A 25291-nucleotide genomic window follows, 5' to 3' on the forward strand; every position below is an offset into this window, starting at 1 on the left:
AAAAGTTAAAAAAAAAGTCCTTTTAAAAAATTAGTCAATAGATAATGAGAATTCTATACTATTGTAGTTTGCTAAGATTAACCCAGTGCAAGTCTTCAATAATTAACACATGACTAAACTGCAGTGTGGGATTTAGTCATATCCACAATATTGCAGAACTGAGAATCTTTTCTTTCTTGTTCAACACATAAATGAGAGACATTTTTTTCAGTTTCTTTGACTGAGCATGCCAACATTCAATCAGAAGCCCATCCCTATGAATCAGCACCAGGGGGCTAAAAGTTGCATAACCAAGGGTCAAAAATTCTCAAGGATTTCTCATCAAGGCATTGTCCCTTGAAGAGATACTTAAAATTAGAGAAAAGGCACAATCTGTCCAGTAGAAGAAAGCAAAACAGAGCATCAGAAGGAGGACACTTTGAGCAGCTCTCAGCTCAGGGGAAGTTCTGTGGAGAAGCTTGGAGTTCTGAAGGTAGAGGACATGCTGGTGATGCTTGTGGAGAAGAAATACCATGTAGCCACTGGCCCCTCCCATGGCAACCTGGAACACTGCGTCTCTCAGGACCATGAGAGGGAGAACAATCCATTTAATTTTCTGTGTTGGTAACATAAAATAACAATTATTGTTGTCACTCTTATGCTGCGATGAATTCGGGCTTGTCTTTGTGATGGAATTGATTAGGTTCACACTTATCAATGCATTGATTACCCAAAAGAATAGAAACAATGGAAGGATGTGCCATGCAGACTTTGGTATAAGCTTCTTCCACTCAGATGCTCTGGGACTGATGATGATGGCCTGGACCACAGTGAGGAGACTGCTGGTGCAGATGGAGAGGCCCCGGGCCACCCTCTCCAGGTAAACAATGATCTTACAGCCTGTGTCATCCAGGAAGTTTTTCAAACCAAAAGATACTATTGTCTTAGGCAATCCTTTCACAAGAAGGAATAGAATGTTTGTAAAAGCCAAGTGGATGAGAATAAGGTGTATGGGTTTCTTCTCAGGGCTACCCCGCCAACTGAACATATAATTCACAGAAACTGACATGTTTCCCAGAATGCCAAGCACAGTCAAGAACAGAAAAAGTATTTTCTTAATAAACATCAAAATCATATCTTCTTTTCTTGTATGTAGGATGCAAATATATTTTAAAGAAAGCATCAGTAAAGTTAGAGAGGGATCTGAACAGCACATTTTGGACAATAGCATTTTCTGGTGTTTAGGATGCAGTGGTAGGTGTATGTTGTAGGTGAGGTCTCAGAAACTCCTGTCTCTCTTCCTGTGGACTCTGGGTTAAGGTGTGTTGACAGGTGTTTGGTAACTGGTTGATATGTAAATTTTAAAAGAAAATTTTATTTGATAAGTCTACACTAGTAAAACTGATGTGTTCAAGTGTGTGTGTGTGTGTCTGTCTGTCCGTCTGCATTTATACATTATTCTTTTTAATTCTCAGCATAGTTGAATTGAACTTCAAGTTTCCCCAATCAGTTTTTTTTTCTGTTTCTCATTGTATTTCCCCATCCAATTCCTGAAGCCTGAGGCTCATACTGAACCTCTGCCTTCCCCACACCACATACAGACACTGGGAAACCCTGTTGCTCAGCACCTGCAGCATCTCTCACATTTAGTTACTTTCCCTCCACATCTCTCCTCCTTTGTTCTACATTCCATTCTTGTCTGCATCTTGATTAGCAAAACAATGTCTAGATTTTCATTTAGCTCCTAAGTTTGTATCTTATATTTCTATATTTTAATATTTCAAAAGTTTTTTTTTTTTTTTATTGAGCATTTTGTGATTTCGCTCCATACAGATGATTACTGGGTACTTTTTAAAAGGTGGTCCTCTATATCAAGTAAATTGAATAATCCTTCCAGGTAGGGCCCAGCAGTTAAACCTGAATCACTAAAAGATATCCTGAAAAACTTATGTAATCACCAGGCTGCAGCCATGGAGGACGTCTAGCTGATTTCTTGAGTAATTTCTGGGATAGTGAGTAGCAGAGGTATGTGATACAAGTGGAAGATTTAGGGCAACTGATCCCCAGGAATGTCCTCAGGACACCTAAAGAAGCATAGAGCAGCCATGTATGGACCAAGTGCTGCTGCTGCTGGGTATGAGAGAAGGGGACTCATGAGGTGTTAGCTGCTGCCACTTGATGAGTGTAGTTTATGAGTTACGGATTCTCAATATGGCTGCATGCAGCACAGTAGGTTGGGTCACACAGTTGTGAGCAGGGACTCTTACAGCTAAGAGGTCATGGGAGTATTTGACTTTGTGGGGTCTTGTGGGCAGCAGTTATGTCAGTTTGCTTTACATCCTGCCTCTCATCCTGTTTCTTTTCCAACCTGCTTGTCAGGCAGGCTGCTTTGTTCTACAACTGATTCCAGAACTTAGAACTTGGCATGAAGTTATTGTTCAGGCTGTGGATCTACATTCTCATATCTTAGATATTTTTAGTAAGCTTTGTGTACATTTTCTAGAATAAGAGCAATCTGGATTGCTTCAATGTCTCTATGGGTTTGTGTGTTCTGAGTACTTGGAATGCCTCTGCTCTCTGCTCTCCTTCCTGTCAAACTCACAAGATTATTTCAATGTCTATATCCTGGTGATCTCACTCTTGGTATGTGTGAACCTGTTTTTTCCCCCTAGGTTTGTGTCCAGGTGGTTTCATGACTCTAAATTTCTATTTTTTGCCTTTCATCTGCTTGTGTACAGCATCTTGGAAATCACAATCTCATCCTAAATAACTTAACAGAGTTAATAATGCTCCAGACATTAATATCAAGGACATCAGCAATAATAACAGATTTGACATAAAAATGAAGTGTGCAGGTAGTGATTGCAACCTGTAAAAAAAACCTTGTTCTCAACTTACCCCAACTCATAATGGGAAATTCTAAAAGATGGGTTGGCCTTCTGTTTAGATAGATGGGTAATATACTGTGTGGGTTTAATCACCAAGCCTTGGGAAGGTTACAACCATCCACTCTGGTTTTCTGAAAAGAACAAAGAAAAGCAAAACCAGTTTAGTGCTCTTTGCAGTGGGATGAGCTGTTTCAGGATGTAGTTTGTTCACAGCAGTTTTGTAGCAACTAAGTTGACAAGTATGCATAGTTGTATGAGATAAAATCCAAAGAATGTTAGGATAGATACAGAAAGAAAAGTTTTAAATTAGGAATTCAACATTACACTAAAGAAAACACATGTCAGTATATAAAGCATGAAAATATATGAAAAGCAAAAAAGAACAAACTTTAAAAAACTAGCGACACTGTTTGGAGTCACAATACTGGCAAGCATGAAGGCTAAAATATAAGAATTTTGGTTTGTCAATGACTTCCTGAAATTTTTAGGCAAATGGATGGAACAAGAAAATATCCTGAGTGAGGTAACCCAGTCACAAAAGAACACATATAATATGTATTCACTGATAAGTGGATATTAGCCCCAAAGCTTGGAATACCCAAGATACCATTCACAGACCACATGAAGTTTAAGAAGAAGGAAGACCAAAGTGTGGATGCTTCAGTCTTTTTTAGAAGGGAGAACAAAATACTCAAGGTAGGAAATACAGAGACAAAGTGTGGAGCAGAGACTTAAAGAAAGGAAATCCAGAGATTGCCCCACCTGGGGATCCATCCCATATACAGTCACCAAACACAGACACTATTGTGGATGCCAAGAAGTGCTTGCTGATAAGAGCCTTACACTGCTGTCTTCTGAAATACTCTGCCAGAGCCTGACAAATACAGAGGCGGATTCTGGCAGCCAACTGTTGGACTGAGCACTGGGTCCCTAAGGGAGGAGTTAGAGAAAGAACTGAAGGAGCTGAAGGGGTTTGCAATCCCATAGAAGAACAACAATATCAACCATCCAGACCTTCCAGAGATCCCAGAGATTAACCTACCAACCAAAGAGTACACATGGAGGGACCCAAGGCTCCAGCTGCATATGTAGCAGAGGATGGCCTTGTAGGACATCAATGAGAGGAGAGGCCCTTGGTCCTGTGAAGACTTGATGCTCCATTATAGTAGAATGTTAGGGTGGGGAGGCAGGAGTAGGGAGATGGGTGAGGGGAACCCTTGTAGAGTCAGGGGGAAGAGTGATGGGATGGGAACCAGAAAAGCAGTTATTTCTTATTTTTGAGATAGTATCTTCCTGTGTAAACCAGGCTAACATTCAGAAATTATCTTGTGTCAGTTTCTCTCATTCTGATTTTACAGGATTTTGTCATTATGCTTGTCTCTAATTTTTGATTGATATAAAAAAACTTTTTCATATCTTACTGATTCCATCAAAAAACAATATGGAGGTAACCTTAGGCAAAGGCCCGCCCAGAACTCTGTCCAGACGTCAGCCTGAAGATAGACACCAATGCCTCAGCATTTTTGTCTCTTTTCTGCATCTCCAGGAACTTTTTTCCTTTATTCTTAATGGATCCAGAGACCAGCCTTGTCAGGATAAGAGGAAAGTGGAAGACCCAAGGCTCACAGAGGTGATCAACTACACCCTGGCTTAGTCAGAGAGACTTTACCTCTAATGAATTTTTCCATGGCACAGATGAAGGGATCTAAGATCTTACCTCCATGTACTCACCTGGACCTCAGTGGTGTAGACAAACTCTGGAGCAGCTCTGGGAAGGTGACACTTGCCAGGTCATATTTGTACTGTCCTGATCTGTGGGACTCTTGGCTGCCATCAGGTACATCAAGTTTCATGTTGTCACAGTGTCAGGGGGAAGGAAAGCCACTGCAGGGCCCCAGTCTCTGAAGTACAGCTTCTCTATTTCCCACAGTTACAGCATCTGTTTTGCTCAGAAGTTATTTTCAGCTTAATTAGGGTTTAATTATTTTGAGAGGAAGAATGTGAGGTGAGAAAATGAACAACTAATCATGTTTCTGTGTACTGAGCTTCCCGCATCTCCAGAGGATCTCCTGTACACTCACTCAGGCCCTGTGCTTGCTGCTTCAGCTTCTTTTGGCTCATATGTGACTTGCTTAGTTGATTCAGAGGTCCTTGTTCTCCAGATTTTTTTCCATTCTCTCTGGCTCTTACAGTCTTTCTGTCTCCTCTTCCAAAAGATCCTCTGTGCTTTGAGGGGAGGAATTTGATGGAGACCTCCCAGATAGACTTCTTTTCTACCTTATATCTGCCTGTGGGTCTCTGCATGTGCTCTGCTTCTGGAGGAAACCTCTCTGATGATGACTGGATAACATGGTGCTCTATGACTATAGAAGAATATTATCAGGAGTCATTTTATTGAACTATATATTTTGAAGACTAGTAGTGTTTGGTTTTACCCTAGTTCAGTGTCCTCTCTAGTCTCGAGTTCTTAGTTGCACAAGCATTGTTGGGTATGGGTTCCTTCTGGTGCAGTAGAGCCTTAAGTAACATCACATATTTGTTGTCTAGTCCATAAGTTCTGTGCCACCGTTGTCCTGGGATATTTTCTGGCAGGACAAATTGTAGGTCAAAGGTTTTGTGGTTGACTTGGCGTCCATGTTTCACTTTCTTAAGGTTGAAAGAATCCCTCTACACATCAAACAGTTTAGAAGTAGGGATGAAGACACCATGTATGTATCAGATCAGTGTCTCCATGTTCAATGAGTTGTGTGGTTCTCATCATTGCTTATGGGGCCCTAATATCAGTATTCAGAGGGCTACCCTTTTGTTATCAAATACTCGGTTGTTTGGGATAGTTTTGTAGTACACCATTGGCAAATAACTCAAATGAATGCAGCCCAGTTTGACTACTGGAAACCTGTTTGCATACAAAAGATGGCCAGTTCACAAGTAGTATTCCTCATAACTAGAAATCCTCATTAGGATCACCTGAAGTTACCACTGCTCTGGATTTCTACCCCCAAAATACTTTCCCATTCTATCCATCTCTCCCCACACTCTTCCTCCACCCTATCTCCCCCTCAACCTCACCCCCTTGTGACTGTCACCTCATGCTCCCAGTCCGTTTATAAATCTGTTCTTTTGATATTTTTTAAGGATTTATTTATTTTGTAAAGAGTGTTCTGACTGTCTGTGTACCTGCACACCAAAAGAGGGCACTACATGTCATTATAGATGTTATGAGCCACCATTAGGTTTCTGGAAATTGAGCTCAGGACCCTTGGGAGAGCAGCTAGTGCTCTTAAACTCTGACCCATCTCTCCACCATACTCCATAAAATCTATTGAATTTGCCCCACCCAGAGAGATCCATGTGTGCTTCCTGGACTTGTCTCCTTTTCTTGCCTCACTAAGTCTACAGGGAAAAGCTAATTTGTTTTACTTATAAGGAAACCATATTTATCTTTCTGGGTCTGTGTTACCCAGACAGTTTTACTTGTAAGCATTTATTGCAATGAGTCATTTTTCTGCTTCCAGGCCTCTGGCTTTTGTTACACTATCAACACTAGTACTTCCTGGGAACTCCTCTCAGGAATCCTGTTTTTACCCTGTGTCATAGATATCCTGCAGTTTTCAATCTGCATGATGAGCACCTTAATGTGCTCCTGTAGTTTGTAAATAGTGTAGATATTGGTGTAGGTCGGCTGGATCTGGACCTGGGTTGTTCAGCCTGTCAGCTCTCCCGTGCTTCTCCCACTAAGCCAGCTCTCTTGCTTTGTCCAGGTGATAAATGGGGCCACCTCACCATTTCTCATGCCCTAAGGATCAGCTCTTTAAAGTCACTCACTGGGGGCTGGCTCACATGTATGGAGGACACTAGGATTATATCTACTGAGCTGTCCAGTTTAGCAGGTAAAATACAGACACATTCTAGCAGGTGCTGCAGCTGGAGTAGAGCCAGCTGTCTTCAGCCCTCAGACATTAATATGGCACCAGGTGGCAGTTCAGACCAGGGATGGTCATTGAACTTTTCCTTCCTTCCTTCGTTCCTTCCTTCGTTGCTTCCTTCTTTCCTTCCTTCCTTCCTTCCTTCCTTCCTTCCTTCCTTCCTTCCTTCCTTCCTTCCTTCCTTTCTTCTTTTTGCTATTTTGGGTATACTGTCAAGTTGCTAGTAGGAAATCTCTTAAATTTTTAATATGGATGCACATAATGCTATAAATTTTCATAGTATTACCACTTTCACCGTGTTCCATAAGTTTGAATATGCTGTGTCTGGCTGACTGACACCGTTGCTCCCCCCATGGGGCTGCAAACCCCTCAGCTCCTTCAGTCCCTTCTGTAATTCCTGCTCACACTGTTTCTTTATTTGTCAGGCTCTGGCAGAACTTCTTAGGAGACAGGCATATGAGGCTCCTGTCAGCAAGTACTTCCCAGCATCCATAATATCATCCAGGTTTGAAGACTGTATATGGGATGGATTCCCAGCTGGGGCAGTCTCTGGATGGCCTTTCCTTCAGTTTCTGCTTCACATGTTGTCTCCATATTTCCTCCTGTGAGTATTTTGTTCCACCTTCTAAGATGCACTGAAGCATCCACACTTTGGTCTCCCTTCGTGGGTTTCATGTGGTCTGTGAATTGAATCTTGGGTATTCCTAACGTTTGGGCTAATATCCACTTAACAGTGATTGCATACCATGTGTGTTCTTTTGTGACTGGGTTACCTCACTCAGGATGATATTTTCTTGTTCCATCCATTTGCCTAAGAATTTCATGAAGTCATTGTTTTTAATAGCTGAGTAGTACTCCATTGTGTAAATGTACTACATTTTCTGCATCCATTCCTCTATTGAGGGACATCTGGGTTCTTTCCAGCTTCTGGCTATTATAAATATGGCTGCTATGAACATAGTGAAATATGTGTTCTTATTATATGTTGGAGCATCTTCTGGGTATATGCCGAAGAGTGGTATAGCTGAGTCCTCAGGTAGTAACATGTTCACTTTTCATTGGAACTGCCAGACTGATTTACAGAGTAGTTGTAACAGCTTGAAATCCTACCAGCAATGGAGGAGTGTTCCTTTTTCTCTACATTCTCTCCAGCATCTGCTGTCACCTGTGTTTGTGATCTTAGCCATTCTTACTGGTGTGGGGTGGAATCTCAGGGTTGTTTTGATTTGTATTTCCCTGAAGACTCAAGATGTTAAACATTTCTTTAGGGGCTTCTCGTCCACTTGATATTCCATGGTTGAGAATTCTTTCTTTTGCTCTGTACCCATTTTTGTAATAGGGTTATTTGCTTCTCTGGAGTCTAACATCTTGAGTTCTTTACATCTATTGAATATTAGCCCTATATCAGATGTAGGGTTCTTAAAGATCTTTTCCCAATCTGTTGGTTTCCATTTTGTCCTATTGACCATGTCCTTTGCCTTACAGAAACTTTGCAATTTCATGAGGTCTCATTTATCTATTGTTGGTTTTAGAGCATAAGCCATTGGTGTTCTGTTCAGGAAAATTACTCCTGTGCCCACGTGTTTGAGGATCTTCCCCATTTTCTCTTGTATTAGATTCAGTGTATCTAGTTTTATGTGGAGGTTCTTGATCCACTTGGACTTGAGCTTTGTACAAGGAGATGATAATGGATTGATGTGCATTCTTCTACATGCAGTTGAACCAGCACCATTTGTTGAAAATGCTGTCTTTTTTTCCACCAGATGGTTTTAGCTCCTTTGTCAAAGATCAAATGACCATAGGTGTGTGGGTTCATTTCTGGGTCTTCAATTCTGTTCCATTAATCTACCTGTTTGTCACTGTACCAACACCATGCAGTTTTTTATTACTATTGCTCTGTAGTATAGCTTAAGGTCAGGATTGGTGAGTCCCTCATAAGTTCTTTGATTGTTGAGGGTAGTTTTCACTATCCTGGGTATTTTGTTGTCCAAATGAATTAGCAAATTGCTCTTTCTAACTCTATGAAGAATTGAGTTGGAATTTTGATGGAGATTGCATTGAGTCTGTAGACTGGGCACCAATGGAGACTGGAAGGATTCTATCCCAGGCTGCTCCTCAGTTCCTGAATCCTGAGGGCTTTAGGCGGGTCCCTTGGAGTAGAAGCTATGGTTTGCCTGTGCTCACAGGTGTGTCAGCACTCCTGATAGATCAGCTCTCTCCTTGCAGTATTTGGTATGTGTCTTGTTTTTCTCATCCATTGTGTTAGTCTGAGTCTTTTTATTGAAGAAGTGAGACTATTGATATTGACAGAAATCAATCACCAATGATTCTTGTTTCCTATTATTTTGTTGTTGGTCCTGGGTGATGATTTTGTGAGTGTGTGTGTTTTTGCTTTTTTCATTTTGCTGGTGTGATATCATTATTTTCTTTGGTTTTATGAGTGTAGTGAACCTGATTAGTTTGGAGTTTTCCTTTTAATATGTTCTGTAACATTTGATTTTTAGATAGATATTGTGTACATTTTACATTATCATTAAATATCTTGTTTTCTCCATCTATGGTGAATGATATTTTTGCAAGATAAATAATATGGGCAGGCAGCTGTGGTTTCTGAGAGTGTGTAGTACATTTTTCCAAGCCCTTCTGGCTCTTAGAGTCTCCACTGGGAAATTATTTTACTAGGTCTGCCTTTATATGCTTCTTGCTCTTCGTCTAAGATTTGTTCTTCTGAACTTTTATTGTTTTGATTATTATGCACATAGCAGATTCTTTTGGAGTCCAATCTATTTGATTGTTTATATGTTTCTTATACTTTTATAGGTGGCTCCATCTATAGGTAAGGAAAATTTTACTTCTTTAGTCTTTTAAAAATATTTTCTGAGCCTTTGAGCTGGGATTCTTCTCCTCCCTCTATTCCTATTATTTTTAGGTTTAGTCTTTTCCTAGTGTCCTAGATTTTCTGGATATTTTGTGTCATGAGCTTTTTCGATGTAACATTTTCTTTGACCAATGTATTAATTTCTTCTATTTTATCTTTAATGCCTGAGATTCTCTCTTCATGTCTTATATATCATTGCTGAACCTTTTCTGTGCACTTCTTGTTCAAATTTATAAATTTTTCATTGGCAGAATTCTCTCAGTTTGTTCTTTCTTTATTGATGTTTATTTCCATTTTCAGACCTTGAACACTTTTATTTATTCCGTTCATTATTTTTTTGTTATTTCTTGGATTCTTGTATTGGATTTACTCACTTCCTGCAACTTTTGTTTGCTTTCCAAGATTTCTTCAGTTCTTCCTTATGTATCTCTATTATCTTCATTTAGGTGCTTTGAGTTCTTTCCTTGTGCTTTAGCTATGTTGGGTCACTCGGGATCTGCCGTGGTTGGAGACATAGGATATAGTGGAGCCATATTTCTCTGGATATTATCGATTGTATTTTCACATTGGTTCTAGATGTCTGGGATTGGGATGACAATAGGTCTATGTGCTGATTTCTGGAATTATCTTTGTATTTTGTTACCTGGTTTCTGTTTCTTTTCTGGATTTTTAGAGTGTGCAGTGGCTGTGTTTTGCCTGTTTACTTACCCTGCTCAAATGGTGTGTTCACAGGAAATGTCTTCTGGTGTGGGGTTTGAGCTACTGGGATGAGTTGGGGCAAGGAAGATTAGAAGAGAAAGTATTTATGATCCTTTGTGGATGGCTTAAGAAAGGAAATAGAGATTATACTAGGTTTCTGCTTCAGAGCTGAGATGATATGGGGGTGGGGGGTACTGGATCCCAGGAGCAATTTAAGGGTTGTTGGTCTGACTTGACCCTACATTTTGTCCTGTGAGGAGTGGCACTCATACTGCTTAGAGCAGAGAAGAGCCTCCCTGCATTGACTGAAGTGCAATGTCTTGAGGATCCATAATTGGGATAGTTTCTGAACTCTTGAGGACCTACTAGGTTTGAGGCTATCCAGGTCACAAGGCTTCCAATGACTACCTGCATGGAATGGTCATGCCACATTGGTTCCTTCAAGATAATCCCCTGTGCTCCTTTGAAAGTTTGGCCTTCTTGACTTCAGCTCAACATGTATACCTGCACAGCATCATGGAAGATAGAGTCAGGCATTCAGGGGTAAAGCAGGCCTAGCAAACATCGGAATGTTCAGTACAAGCCATAGTGAGTGACCCCAAGTAAAGGTGGAAGCCAATCGATCATCAAAGTTGTAACACATCAGTGTGCCCATGAGATCCTGGCTAGGAGCATGGTCTCATGAATCATGATGGTACCATTTGTGAGAGCCTGTTTTTCAGAGCTTCTTGTAGTGATACTTTAAACTCTAACCTGGTATAATTGTTCCCTTGCATCAACACAAATTTTCTTAACAGTTTAAGAACAGAGGTATGTCACACGATTATTGACCAGATTTGTTTTGTTCTAGTGACTTCACTTGTCTCACTGTGGTCTTCAGTCTGCCCTGCAAGCTCAGCTCAAATAAGAATCACTCACTAACCTCTCATTTTCCTATTTTGTCTTTGGGGGTATGAAGAAATGAAATACTGAATTCTGACAGAAGCTTTATCTCCAGTATTTTTTCCAAGTGATATCAAGGAGGTAAGAGTCACATGATAGGGATAGTAGAATGAAAATATAGTAGGAATGCACTCTTCACCAGCCTAGAAACCCCAAACCAGTTTTAAGATGATTAATGGGCCAGAATTCATAAGAAAATGGAATATATTATTACAATATTTACTTTAGTACTGTGTACATTACAACATTTAGGCAAATGGTAGCTTGGTGGGGAATGCCTGTAATTAGGGATAGACAGGCAGCTCAAGATCAGCCTGTGATATATACTGACTGCTGTGTATGTATGCAACAATGAAAATATTATGTTTCCACCTGTATTATTTATAATGGAGAGGCAGTTTGTAATGTGTTTACATTTAGCTCTTAGAGAATAGATGTGCTATGTAATTTTTATACTTCTCATTGAGCATATAGGACATTAGGACCATGAAGAAGTTCTAAAAATGTTTTAATACTTAGTGTGAAAGTTATGTAGAAGAAGAAAATGGAATCTACCCAATAGAAGAAAAGGAATCAGGCCATCAGAATGAGAATACTCCATGTAGCTCTGATTTTTAAGAGGAGTTGTTTGCAGACCTGGAGTTGTGAAGGTAGAGGACACACTTGTGGTGCTTATACAGATGAAGAGCTGTGGACATTTTGTTTACTTGAGTTTTATTTCTATGAAGAGACACCATGAACACAGCAACTCTTATAAAAGACAGCATTTAATTTGGGCTGGCTTAGAGTTTCAGAGATTTAGTACATTGTCATTATGGCTAAAAACATGGGAGCATGCAGGCAAACAAGGTTCTGGATAAGGAGATGAGAATTCTACATCTTGATCTGTGAGAAGCAGAAGAATACTCTGCACCACTGGGCATAGCTTGAGCATAGGAGATCTCAAAGCCTGCCCTCACAGTGACACACTTGCTCCAACAAGGCCATACCTCCTACTAGTGCCACTCTCTATGGGCCATCCATCTGAACACATGGACAATGGGATCTGTACCTCTTCAAACAATGACAGGCATATTGCTCCAGCCCATCCAATTCTGAAAGAGGACATAATATGCAGTTATAAAACAGAGGAAAGCCACTTGATCATATGTCTGGATGGCAGACCATAACATTGGCTGTAAGGTAGAGGTAAGTCAATCACAAACTTATAAATACGAAATTTAACCATGGTCAATAGTATTGCAGCTGTTCAGAATGTTTTTCAGAAAGCATGGGGTCAACTGAGTCCCAGATAGTGCTTAGAGCAAAACCATGTATATACCAGCAGACAATTATGAAGTTTTCTAAATTGCTTGTCTTTTCAACTAAATATACTTATCTGGGCATGGATTTTAAACTGTCCCTTAAAACTGAAAAGAAAACAAAGGTGACTTGGGGCAAAATGTCCAACAGAGACAAATGAAGTAGTATGGGAGAGTAAAAATGCCTTAAAGCTCAGCTAGGAGGTTTACCAAAGGTGACCTGTAAAATATGGTGTTGAAAAGTTACAACACTTTTAGTATAAAGTTAACTAGAATTTTAGAGACACTGGGATGCTTCTGGTGGCCTGTGTTTACCCTGCCCATCAAGTAAGGAGGGTGTTGAGGAGTGCCTTTCACCAGGGCTGTGAATATCTTAGAAAGACATTGTGGCTTCTGTTCCCTATTGACATGGAGCCCTGGTTACACCAGTGTGATCTTATTCTGTGAGTCAAGGACATAGGCAGCACAGGCATGTGAGCATGGCTATGGTAGCAGTTATCTTAGTAGCTCCATTTACAGAAATATTTGGTTTAACTTGCTGTTGAATATCTCTAGACTTTAAGAAGATGAGAATCCAACCTGAACTTTACTTGACCTATACACAAAATAAACTCCCAGATCCTGTAAAGAGTAATCTGAGCTGAGTTAGAGAAACTGATGACCAGCCAGTGCAGTCACCTTAGTCCCAGCATCACAATCTCTTCAGGATAGTTCAAGCCAGATCCCAATCATAAAGAATCATAAAAAATGTTGCCTAAATGTGCTGCTTCCCAGAATAGCACCAAAATGCTATAATTGCTACTATAGTATTAGAAGGATATAATATTTACTCAGCGTTTACAAGGACTGACATTGGCTGAGGTATAGTAATTTCATTACTACAGTAATAGTTTCTTTAAAAACTGTTTTTCACATGTAAATTATATTTAGTTCAATATAGGTGTATTTTGGGCAACTGACATATACAGTGACTATGGAAGTTCAGCATACTCTAAAATTAGTTGTTAGTGTTAGTATGTAGGCTCATGTCTATTTTATACACAATTCTCATACTCCATGGTTTACAGCAGGTTGAGAAAAGGAGAAATTCATAATAAATTAAATCATGATAAAGAAAAAATGAGTGCTCCAAGCACAACAGACTAAAGTCATCAGAAGTTACACAGCCCAAATCAAAGTTCTCAGTCTTTGGAGGGAAAATCATACAGATAGTGCAGAAGCTGTGGGAGTTAAGAGCTCCCTACTCCAGGCTGTACTGCAGGTGCCTCTGTCTTCTACTCCTGCCTGTCCTGTGTAAGGAGCAGATCACCCTCAGTGACCACACACTGTCCTTGTATGTTCTGTGCCCCTTTTCGAGTCCCCTTCGCCCGCGAAAGAGACACATGAGGCAGTGTTCGGGTGGTTACTACAACGAGGCTTTATTCTTGTATCAGCAGAAGCAGGAAGACCCAAAGGCCAGGAAAGGCACTGCTATATATACCCTAGAGTGGCGTGTTCACTTCTGATTGGCTGTTCACTCTTCACCCCATATTACGCCCCGGGGATGGGCAGTGACTTTGGCACGATTTTGCCTTTTGCACCTGTGCAGTTAGTTGTTTACTTGTGGGAGCACAGGATGCCTGCGCCATCTTGTAATGGCGAATGTTGTCATGCTCACTGCTGCTCCTAACATCTCCCCCTATCAATATTATTAAGATGGAACAGCCTATTGTCTATCAAGCTCAGCACCAACTCAGTGAGGGAAAGCAGAGGCCTGATCCCCTGTGCAAAATGAGATATTGTAATGGGTTTCTTCTCTTGTCATCGTGCAATGAGTAATACTTCCCATACCCATCTTGATGCCTTTTGCCGGGAAAGGGAGCCTCCGCCCTGGGGCGCCACCAAGAGAGGAGGTTTTTGGCATCAAACCTTTGTGCAATCAGGCATACTTTCAGGAAATCTATCCACACTTGTGGAACATTCCCTCTCGAGTACCCACTCACAAACACCTCTAAATATTTAGGTACCACAGTTATTCAGGCAAGGGCTGGCTGGACTTAGACCTCTCATCGACCCAGTGCAATGGGCTGAACCCTTGGGGTGCATCGACTGAGGGTCTCAGTCATCAGTTACTTTCATAGCATAAATAGCCAAATTACAGGGGGAGATCCTTGCTCCCAGGCTGCGAGTGCTTGGGCGATAGCGGCCTTGTCATGTTTTTGTTGGGCTCTGAGCTTACAGACCAACCATAACATGAACACTAATCCACAACATAGGGCTGCACCAAACAGGCCTATCCCCACCCTTTAAGAAAGAAAGAAAAGGCAGAGTTAAGCCAAGAAGTAAAATCGCCAGGGGTAACAGGGTCCACTCATGTTCCATCAAGGCTCAAGATCCAGATCTGCAATTGCTCCTGCACCTGGTCCAACTCCCCAGTCAAATTCCCTTGTAAATAAGCAGAAAGATTATGGCTTTGAATAAATGTATCATTCATAAATCTCAGAGATGTAATACATAGATGTGGGGTTGCTGACACGCAGCTCATTTGAACCACATCCGTGAGCTGCTCCACATGGGCTTGGAGCAAATCAACTCTCTGATTGACCAACAGGATGCCTGATGCCAAGTATGCATCCACTTTCTGTAGAGTGGTCAAAGCCTCAGAGGTCTTTTCTGAAATTTGATTAACAACAGTAGCTGCTGTAACCTGATCAGCCAAGGCCATGTCGGCTGTCACAGCTGCAGCTGCAGAGATGGTAACAGCAGTGATAATGATTGTAGTTATATCAAAATCTCTCTTCTGTCGAAATAAGGTCAAGGTCCCAGATGTCTGAACTGGAATAGGGATCCAAGTGGTATACTGGCTATTAGGGCCTGCTTATAGACAAAAGCAGACCGGCACTGGGACATAAGGCAAATTACATTGGTACAAGTATTTAATGAGTTGTTGGATAAGATGAAAAGAAACGGAGGATACACACAAACTGGAGTGAGACATTACAGTTAAGGGTATAGGAGAAATTCTGTTTAGCAGAAGTGGCACCTTTTAAGAAGGCAAGGGCATAGGTTTTGGAAAAGCAGGTAGGATAGCCATCTAAATTCACTATATATACTAGGAACCCAATTTAGGAGAGTCCAAATGAGAACTGAGAGTGTCTGCAGATGAATCCTTCGGGGGGGGGGGGGTCATTTTCAGGAACCACGAGTCGCTGCGTCAGTCGCTCTGGCAGCCAAAATGGGTTGTCTTCTTCCTGTGGAAAAACACAAACTGCTCCCCTGGATCTTATTAAAATAGGATCCGGGCCTTTCCATTGACCAGTCAAAACATCTTTCCATTTTATCATTTCTTTTGGCCTAGTTGGTTCCAGGCAATGGCGATCAGCTGCCGTGTTGCCCTGACTGTCCAAATTCAAAAAGTTGAGAGTAAAAAGTGCCAGAGAAACAGTAACCCATGGCACTGTGGGCAGAGCTTCCTCAACTTCTCCTTTTTGTTTTATCAAATAAGTTTTAAGGGTACGATGAGCAGGCTCAATGATGCCCTGTCCCTGAGGGTTGTAAGGAAGACCCCTCAGGTGTGTCACCTCCATTTGGCGACAAAATTGTTGAAATTTTTGAGAAGTGTAGGCTGGTCCATTGTCCGTTTTAAGGATTTTAGGCTTTCCCCAGGCACTCCAAGCCTCGAGACAATGTTGAATAACATGGGCCGCCTTTTCTCTGGTCAATGGAGAGGCGAACATAACTCCAGAACAGGTATCAATGGAGACATGCAAATATTGTAATTTGCCAAAGGATGGGATGTGAGTAACATCCATTTGCCAGATCTGTAATGGCCTAATTCCCCGAGGGTTAATTCCGGTATGGGGAACAGGTAGGAATTGACAGCAGTTTTGGCATTGAGTCACAATATCTCTAGCCTCCTTTCTAGTAATGTTAAATCGACATCGTAGTGTCTCAGCTGTCACATGAAACCTTTTATGAAAGGCTTTAGCCAAATCTAATTTTGGCGAAAGGGCAATTGCAACCAACTTTGTGGCTTGATCTGCCAGGTCATTTCCACGGGACATAGGTTCCGGTAAGCCTGAGTGAGTCCTAATATGAGTTATTAAGACAGGGAATCTTCGCTTAGCCAGGGTAAGCTGAATCTTTTGAAAAACTTCTACAAGTTTGCTAGATGTCTTAATTAACCCAGCAACTTCTAATGCTTTCACTGCATTAACCACATAGAAGGAATCTGAAACAATATTTAAGGGACCTGGAAAGATTTCCAGAACCTCTGACACCACTAGGCATTCAACAATTTGAGGTGAGGTTTCATGGTATTGTTTGGATGTAACTTTATCATTAACCACATAGGCACCTATTCCTGTTTTAGACCCGTCCGTATAAACTACCATTCCATCTGGGAGTGGCTCCTGAGACACAATATGTGGAAATATGATAGCTTGAGTTGAGGCAAATTGTAAGATGGGATGCTTAGGATAATGATTATCTATTTGACCATTGAAGGAAGTAACCAGCACTGCCCAAACATCAGAGGTCGCCATTAGTATTTGGACTTGATGGGCAGTATAAGGCACTATCAAAACCTTAGGCTCCCTTCCAAAATGGGTAATGGCTGCTTTTAGTCCACGAAGGGCAAGTTGAGCAACTGCATCTGGATACCTTTCAATAATCTTTGCGGGAGAATCATTGGGATGAATCCATAACAAAGGCCCCTTCTGCCATAACACAGCAGTTGGTAAGTGTCTAGTTTTAAAAACACATAAGTCAAAGGTTTTGGTTTCATCTATGTGTTTTAACTGGGCATCTTGTGAAGCATTTTCTACTACTTGCAGAGCACGGCTCGCAGCCGGTGTTAAGGCCCTCGGTGAGGAAATATGAGCATCCCCTTCCAAAATATCAAATAAAGGTTTCAGCTCGGCCGAGGGAATTTTTAAAAATGGTCTTAACCAATTTATATCACCTAATAATTTCTGAAAATCATTCAAAGTATGTAAATGGTCTCTATGAATCTCCAATTTCTGAGGAATTATCTTTTCTGGATAGATAACCGTCCCTAAAAAGGAGACAATTTCTGAAAATTGAACTTTCTCAGTAGCAACATGTAGACCCCACTGTTCCAAGGTGTTTAATAATAAGGGGTATGAGGTCTGTAAAGTAATTAAATCCTTATGACACATAATAATGTCATCTGTGTAATGGGCCAGCAGCAGCGAGGGGAATTGTTTCTTAATTGGCTCGAGGGCCATTTGTACATACAGCTGACCTATAGTGGGGCTGTTGGCCATGCCCTGAGGCAGAACTTTCCACTGATATCTTTTATCAGGTTCAAAATGATTAATAGTAGGTAGTGTAAATGCAAATCTTGGTCTATCTTGTGGACACAAAGGAATAGAGAAAAAACAATCTTTAATATCTATAATTATGATTTTCCACTACTTAGGCAAGTCAGAGTGTAAAGGCAAGCCTCGTTGCACAGAGCCAAATAGTCGCATCTGTGCATTGACGGCTCTTAAATCATGTAAAAGTCTCCACTTTCTGGATTTCTTTTTAATGACAAATATGGGTGTATTCCAGGGAGAGGTAGAAGGTTCTAGATGACCGAGCTGCACTTGTTCTTTAATTAGTTTTGTAGCAGCTCCAATTTTTCAGAGGATAGGGACCACTGAGGAACCCACATGGCCTCCTCTGTGAGCCAGGGTATGGGCATAGAACCCTCAATGGCAACTAGGGAAAACCCAGGCCTTGTCTTCCTGTCTTTGATTCTTGTGAGACAGGATGTAACCTTCCTTGTTCATTCCTGTCAAGACCCTTCCCTTCTTTAAATCCCATGCTCTTCATAATGTTTATAGCTTGTGGGGAGTATTCACTAGTGAGAACTAGCCCTAGGTCTTGTACGATGTCTCTTCCCCAGAGATTGACAGGGAGAGGAAGCACATAAGGTATAAAACTTCCTGTTTGACCCTCTGGTGCCTGCCAAGTCAACGAGCGAGAACTGACTGCGGGACTGGCCTCATATCCCAATCCTTGTAGGGAGTGGGACGATCATTTTACAGGCCATGCCTTAGGCCACCAATTAAAAGAAATAATACTTTTATCCGCTCCCGAGTCCAGAATTCCAGTAAAGTTCTTTCCCTCTATTGCTAACTGCAATGTGGGTCTAGTTTTAAGGTCACCACCAGGTGAGTGAAGTCAGTTCCTGAGGAACCAAGCCCGTGAGCACCTCTAAGCTTCTCGGTGGATGGAAAACAATCATGTAAGCTTGGAAGGACAACCAATTGAGCAATCCTGTCCCCAGGGGAGATGGAGAATACGCCTTGTGGGGTAGAACAGAGAACTTGAAGTTCTCCGGTATAATCCTGATCTATTATACCGGGGTGTACCACGAGTCCTTTTAAAGTAAGAGAGGAGAGGCCTAAAATAAGGCCGACACTTCCCCCTGGCAGGGGGCCTCTATAATCAACCGGGATCAGCTGCACCCCCATGTGTGGCATTAGTAGGACTCGGGAGGTGGAGCGGAGGTCCACTCCTGCGGAACCCCTTGTGGCTCTGCAGCGAAAAGAGTCCCCTGAGTGTTTAGCAGTGTCCCGTATCTTTTGGGGCCCTGGGATTTTGGGCCCGTATATCCGTTTTTTGAAAAATTTTCTTCCTTAATGGCTGAGGGATTTGGAGGGAGGATCTGACCTCTTATATCTCTAACAGAGTGGCAATCCCGAGCCAGATGATAGCCCTTTCCACAGCTAGTGCACAGCTTTGATGGTATTTGATTATTTGGGCACTCTTTCTTCATATGTCCCACCTTCCCACAGGCAAAGCATCGGGTCATATGTTTTGAAGGGAATTTTCCATGATTCTGACCCTTAAGGAGGACTGCAGCCATTTCTAAGTTAGCTGCTGCAAGTCTGGCATTAGTAAGGGGACCTCCCAAGCCGTGACAGACTCTTAACCAGTCTTGTAGCCCCTTGGCTCTCCAAGGAGCAATGGCTGCACAGTATTCAGCTGTGGCATTTTCAAAGATCATCTGTTCAATTAATGGCATTGCTTGCTCTGGTTCCCCAAAGATTCTGCCAGCTGCCTCAGTCATGCGGGCCACAAAGTCAGAAAAAGACTCGTTAGATGTCTGAATTATCTTGGACAAATAAAGGTTACTGCCTTCCTTCCTAGGGAGAGACTTCCATGCCTTTATTGCAGCTGATGCTATCTGTGCATAGACCTGCCCGGGATGAGTGGTCTGGTCGTTCTCGTGTACGCCAACTCCAGCCAGCATGTCAAAAGTCCATAATTGCTGTCCCTCAGTGCTTGTATTAATCCTGGCTTGTGCTTGCAGTGCCTCGTGCCACAAGGCCTTCCACTCTAGGTATTGGCCCATATTGTTTAGTACCGCCTTCACTGTGTCCTGCCAGTCCCCTGGTGTCATAGCAGCTGTACTTAATCTCTCCACTTGGGATACAGTAAAATTAGCCCCAATTCCACATGCACGTACTGCCTCAGCTAATTCTTTGACCTGCCTATACTCTACTGGGGCATGAACACGAGCGCCTTCTGCCGCTTCAAAGACCGGAAATGCAAGCTGTACCTGTCTCTGATCTCCTGGGATGAGAAATGAATTAGAGACGCTGCCCAGGGCATAGGCCGGAGGCAAGGGCGGGGCCGAGGGATTCAAGGTCTTTCTTAGTCTTATCCCAGAATGGCTATCCTTTGCACAGGTGGCTGCTTCCTTCTCTAGGCTCTCCTCCTCGGAGCTGCCAAGGTCTATGGAGGCAGGCTCCTTAATGGGGTAAAGGGGGTCCCCCCGAACTCCACTCTCTCTTCACTTAACCTTAATAGGCCCTGCAGTGGCCCCTGTTCCTTTTGAGTACTCTTTTTTTTGACCAGGCTCCTTGGCCTGCCTCTGTTGCCCAGGCTTTTTTGCCTGCTTCTCCTTTCCAGGCTCCTTGGCCTGATCTATTTCCCCAGGCTCCTTGGCCTGATGCCGGCTAACATGCTCTGTTTCTGATAGCCTGGAGTGGACCTCTCTTGAAACCTCTTGACCTGCACTACTAGCTATGCTGCGAGCTGGATCCCCACAACACAAATAAGCTAAAAATGAAAGCAATGCAAACAAGAGGCCAACTAGTGCAGTGGCGGTAATGAGTGAAAATCTGCTCGCAACCAAGGCTTCCACCCCAAACATACCTCTCAGAGACGTACCTCGATCCTGTAGTCTTTTAACCAGCCCCGAATCTTGGGGGGGTCTCCCGCGGTGCCTTGAAATTCCGGGGTTTCGGCACCAAATTGTTCCGCGCCCCTTTTTGAGTCCCCTTCGCCTGCGAAAGAGACACATGAGGCAGTGTTCAGGTGGTTACTACAGCGAGGCTTTATTCTTGTATCAGCAGAAGCGGGAAGACCCAAAGCCCGGGAAAGGCACTGCTATATATACCCTAGAGTGGCGTGTTCACTTCTGATTGGCTGTTCACTCTTCACCCCATATTACGCCCCCGGGATGGGCAGTGACTTTGGCTCGTTTTTTGCCTTTTGCACCTGTGCAGTTAGTTGTTTACTTGTGGGAGCACAGGATGCCTGCGCCATCTTGTAATAGTGAATGTTGTCATGCTCACTGCGGCTCCTAACACTTGTAGATACCGAGACAGTTCTGGATTGCACTTAAGAAATGATGAACTATCTTCTCCCTGAATCCTGCCACTGTCCTCTCTCAGAGTGACAAGGAACCATCATTCTTCTCTTCCACAGATTAGCCCTCCACAGATTTCTTTCAATGTCAAATGCAACCTAATTCCCCATGATGTGGAAGCACTCACCTGTGCAGTCTATGCAGGGCTCAGAGTGGGTTTTCAAATTTATCACTTTTCTGAATAATTTTCAAGGATATTTCATTAATAGTTAAATATCATTAAGTACTAAATGCAAGGGCTATCATCAGTGTCATGTTTAGGATACAGTCACCAGGAGTGTATGGGATCTACTGTGTTCTCTGTACTTCTTTAAATGTCTTCCGTGTGTTTTACAGTCAGTCCTGAGTGTTTCATTTGTTCTTTATGCTTTTTATTTTTTCTTACTCAATGTATTTCTTACAATCAATTTTGATCATGTTATTCTGTTCTGCTAATACTTCACACATCCTCCATATCCTTGCAGCCAAACAACTTTAAATTCTCTCACTGAATTTTGCCCCATAACAAAACAAACAAAAACCTAAAGAAAAAAATTAGACAAAAACCTTATAAGACAATATAAATTAATACAGATCTCCAAACATTGTAAAACAACAAGCCTACAAAATATGAAGTTTGTTTTGTGGTAAATAACTTTTCCTGGGCCTGAGTTCAGCTCTGGAGTGTGGTGATATTTCCTTGGAAAATTTTGATTGTCTCATTTCCAGCTGCTATTTATTGCAAACAGCATCTTGGTTAGTGGTGTATCCCTTTGACCAATTCCTGCTCTCAGTGCTGGGACCCCATCTGACTGAAAATCTTTCATGTCTCTTGTGTGTTGCTACAGTCTCTGTGAGTTTATATGCCCATCACTCCTGTTGTGTTTGGAAGACACCATTTCCTTGGAGTACCCATCACCTCTGGCTCTTGAAATGTTTCTGCTTCCACTTCCAAAGAGATTCCTTAGTGTGAGGGGAGGTGCGGATGAAAACATTCCATTTAGAAAAAAATACTTCCAAGTCTCTCACTCTCTGCACATTTTCTAATTATGGGTCTCTGATTTGATTTCATCAACTGAAGGGAGCTCTCTGATGTGATTGAGTGATACACTGACCTACGAGTACGTGCTGTGGTAGCACTTTATTGGTATGCTTTTTAGCAAAAATATAGTAGTAGGTTTTCCATTAGGCCAACGACCTATGTATTCTCAGGTTCTTGGTCAGGTTAGTAGTTTCAGATGGATTCCTTCTTATAGAGTGGGCTTTACAGTCACACAAACTGTGGTTGGTTACTCCAAATGTTTGTGTCACTAATGCAGCAGTGTGTGGGGTGCTGAGCTATGAGAGACAACCAGGCACCTGGTAGAACGAGCTTCTGAACCCTGGAGACCCCTTTGGGACGCCAGACGTTCAGCTCTGTTACTGGTCCCCTGGCTCTCTCAGCTTCTGCCCTTCACAGCCCCTCCCACAGAGAGAGGTTGAGAGGTCTACCACCATCAACCATTGGGTCATGTAGGAATAGTGCCCCAGGCTCTCTTCACATGCATATGAGGCATCCCTAAAATCTCAGACTAAGCCAATGGGATTACCTGCTGCTAAAACCATCACCCACCCCAAACTGTATATATTGAGCTTAATTGAGAAGTAAAGACAGGCAAGAATCATCTTGTTGTCTGAGAGCTTCTGTTGTGCCCTCCCCCTCCCCCTCGCCAGCTAGCCCGCTCCAGAGCTGTTAACACTGGGCAAGAGATCTACTCTCTTTCCCTGCTACCTAGCTGGCACTTCCCGGCTTAGTAAAGAGCTGTAACACTTCAGAACCCACCGCCGGCTCTCCTTGAAGGCACTCCTCTCTCCACTACAGAGAGGGCGACAGGCAGCAGCAGACCTTCCCTGCTGGCACTCTGCCCCGGAGTTTGCATCCTATCTTCTGCCAAGCTGGAGACTTTGTGGGACCCAGCTGGAGACGGGTCCGACAGCAGTGCATAGTGCAAGCAAGTCACTGTTGTAGGGTTCAGGGTTTGTAGTTGCATGATATTGATGATTATCTTTCTTCTCCTATGGTGGCATGCAAAATGCCTTCCAGCATGATGAATGCTAGTCACTAGGGGTGGAGCTTCTAGTTGAGAACCAGTTTGACTTGTCTTGTATAATGACATAAGTGTGTTTTTCAGCAATATAGCCTTGCTGTGGAGTGACTTTGCAGTAGTTTGTGATGTTGGAAAGATGGTCCACTGGAGGCTTAGATTTTTTAAAAACCTACTTTTAATGAGGATTTTAAACATAAGGGTGCTTTACCCTCTCTTTTAACTCATTATCCACAAGATATCCTTAAACTATAAAAAACTTCTATGATATTTTGTTGAAAACATTTTTTGTCTTTTACTTGGGTCTTTTCTTCTAAGCTATGAACTATAGATGGGTGTTTAGTTTACAGTGTCCCAGACTTTATGCTTTTTTTTCTTTTGCTGATTTAATATTTTGTTTGAATGAATGATCCACCTTCTTTACCTAGTCTTTCCCATCTGATATTTTCTGTTGAGAGACCAAATTTTTAGGATGAGACTCCATCTTAAAGAACCTGACCTAAGTTTGAACTCTAGGCCAGTACCTAGTATTAGTTTCCAAGTTACCCCCTAAAACAAACAGGAGCCTAGCTCCAATTTCTACACTAACCCCTACAAATCTGCTTTTCCAGGTTAATCCCCAACAGGCATGCCCTCTAGTGAACAACCACCAATTAGGAAGAAATCAGAAGTTAAATGTGCAGTTTGGCTCCCAGCATCAACCAATTATGCTAAAGGCCACAGTAACACAACCATTAGATGTGTGCCAGGCTAGAAACACTCACTCCTTGCTTGCTTCTTTCTGTAAATCTTTGCCCTGATGAGTTTCAGTGCTCTTCTCCACAAAAAAAATGTCCTGTTGGTGGGTGGTGAGCTGAGCCCTAGCTAGCTTGAATAAAGACCCTATATGATTGCATCAGATCAGCTCCTGACTGGTCTTTTTGGGATTCATGAACACTTCCTTGGTATTATGCTATTTCACAGACAATGTTGGCAAGCGAGAACAGGATACCTCAACATAGTGTGTGATATTCACAGCCCAGACCAAGTTTTACTCCTAGAAGTCACACCCCTGACTCCTTCAAGGCAATGGCTCCAGTGTCAGAAAGGCTCTGCTAAGCCTGTTTCCAGACAAGGACACAGATACCAGTTTTTTTTCATCCTTTCATCAGGACTTATGAGAAAGACTTGGTTAGCCTGCCTCCCCAACAAAACCTCAGAGGAATGCTGCTTAATGTCTAGTTCTCCATGTCTCTCTTAGTTTGGTTTTTAAATATACATCAGGAACATATGCCCAGAGCGTGTTGTCAGCCCCTATGTAACAGACCTCCCACCCCCAAAGTAATCATTAATGAAGAAGATTCCACACTGACTTGCCTATAGGTAAATCTGATGGAGGTGATTTACCAGTTGAGTTTCCTCTTTCCAGATTATTCCAGTGCATGTCAAGCTGACAGGAAATGAAATAGCACATTGGCATTCTCTGCCCAATTTGGAGACAATGTTTCATGAAAAAGAAAGCCTCTCTTCTAGACCCAGCATGTGTTTACTGCTTATATCTCCCAGAGAAGAAGGTTTTGTGAGTGTTCTAAGTTTGGCAAGCTACCCTAGGCTTGTGAGTTTCCTTAGTCCATCTAGGAAGGAATTGTTCAACCTGAAGGAAACAGCGATGCAGCAATGCCCCATGATGTAATCTGTTGGTGTATAGTAACTCCACAACACTATGTGCAGGAGTAAGGACTAGATTGTGAGTTGGAGACTTTTCTGGATTATTAAACCCACATAGGGTTTCTTCTCTTTGAAGAAGAATCCATATCTTTGTATTTTTGTTTGTTTTTGACTATTATTCATGATCTCTCTAGCCCGTGATTTATATCATTAATATATTTATCTTTATAAGATTCATTAGCATTTTAGAAAAATGACCATGTAATGACCAGAGGAGACCTCTCTGTATCTGGGAGTAAGTTCTGTCACTGATCAACT

General features: G+C 42.2%; 1 protein-coding gene across 1 annotated transcript; it reads right to left on the reverse strand.

Annotated features, from left to right (window-relative positions):
* Positions 1-307: 307 nt before the first annotated feature.
* LOC117714044 (vomeronasal type-1 receptor 4-like) lies at positions 308-1195 on the reverse strand. The gene has a single exon (XM_034510655.1). It carries the CDS (start codon positions 1193-1195, stop codon positions 308-310), a length of 888 nt encoding a protein of 295 aa, XP_034366546.1.
* Positions 1196-25291: the final 24096 nt, after the last annotated feature.

The sequence above is a fragment of the Arvicanthis niloticus genome, chromosome 8 (assembly GCF_011762505.2).
Source record: "Arvicanthis niloticus isolate mArvNil1 chromosome 8, mArvNil1.pat.X, whole genome shotgun sequence".
NCBI lineage: Eukaryota > Metazoa > Chordata > Mammalia > Rodentia > Muridae > Arvicanthis > Arvicanthis niloticus.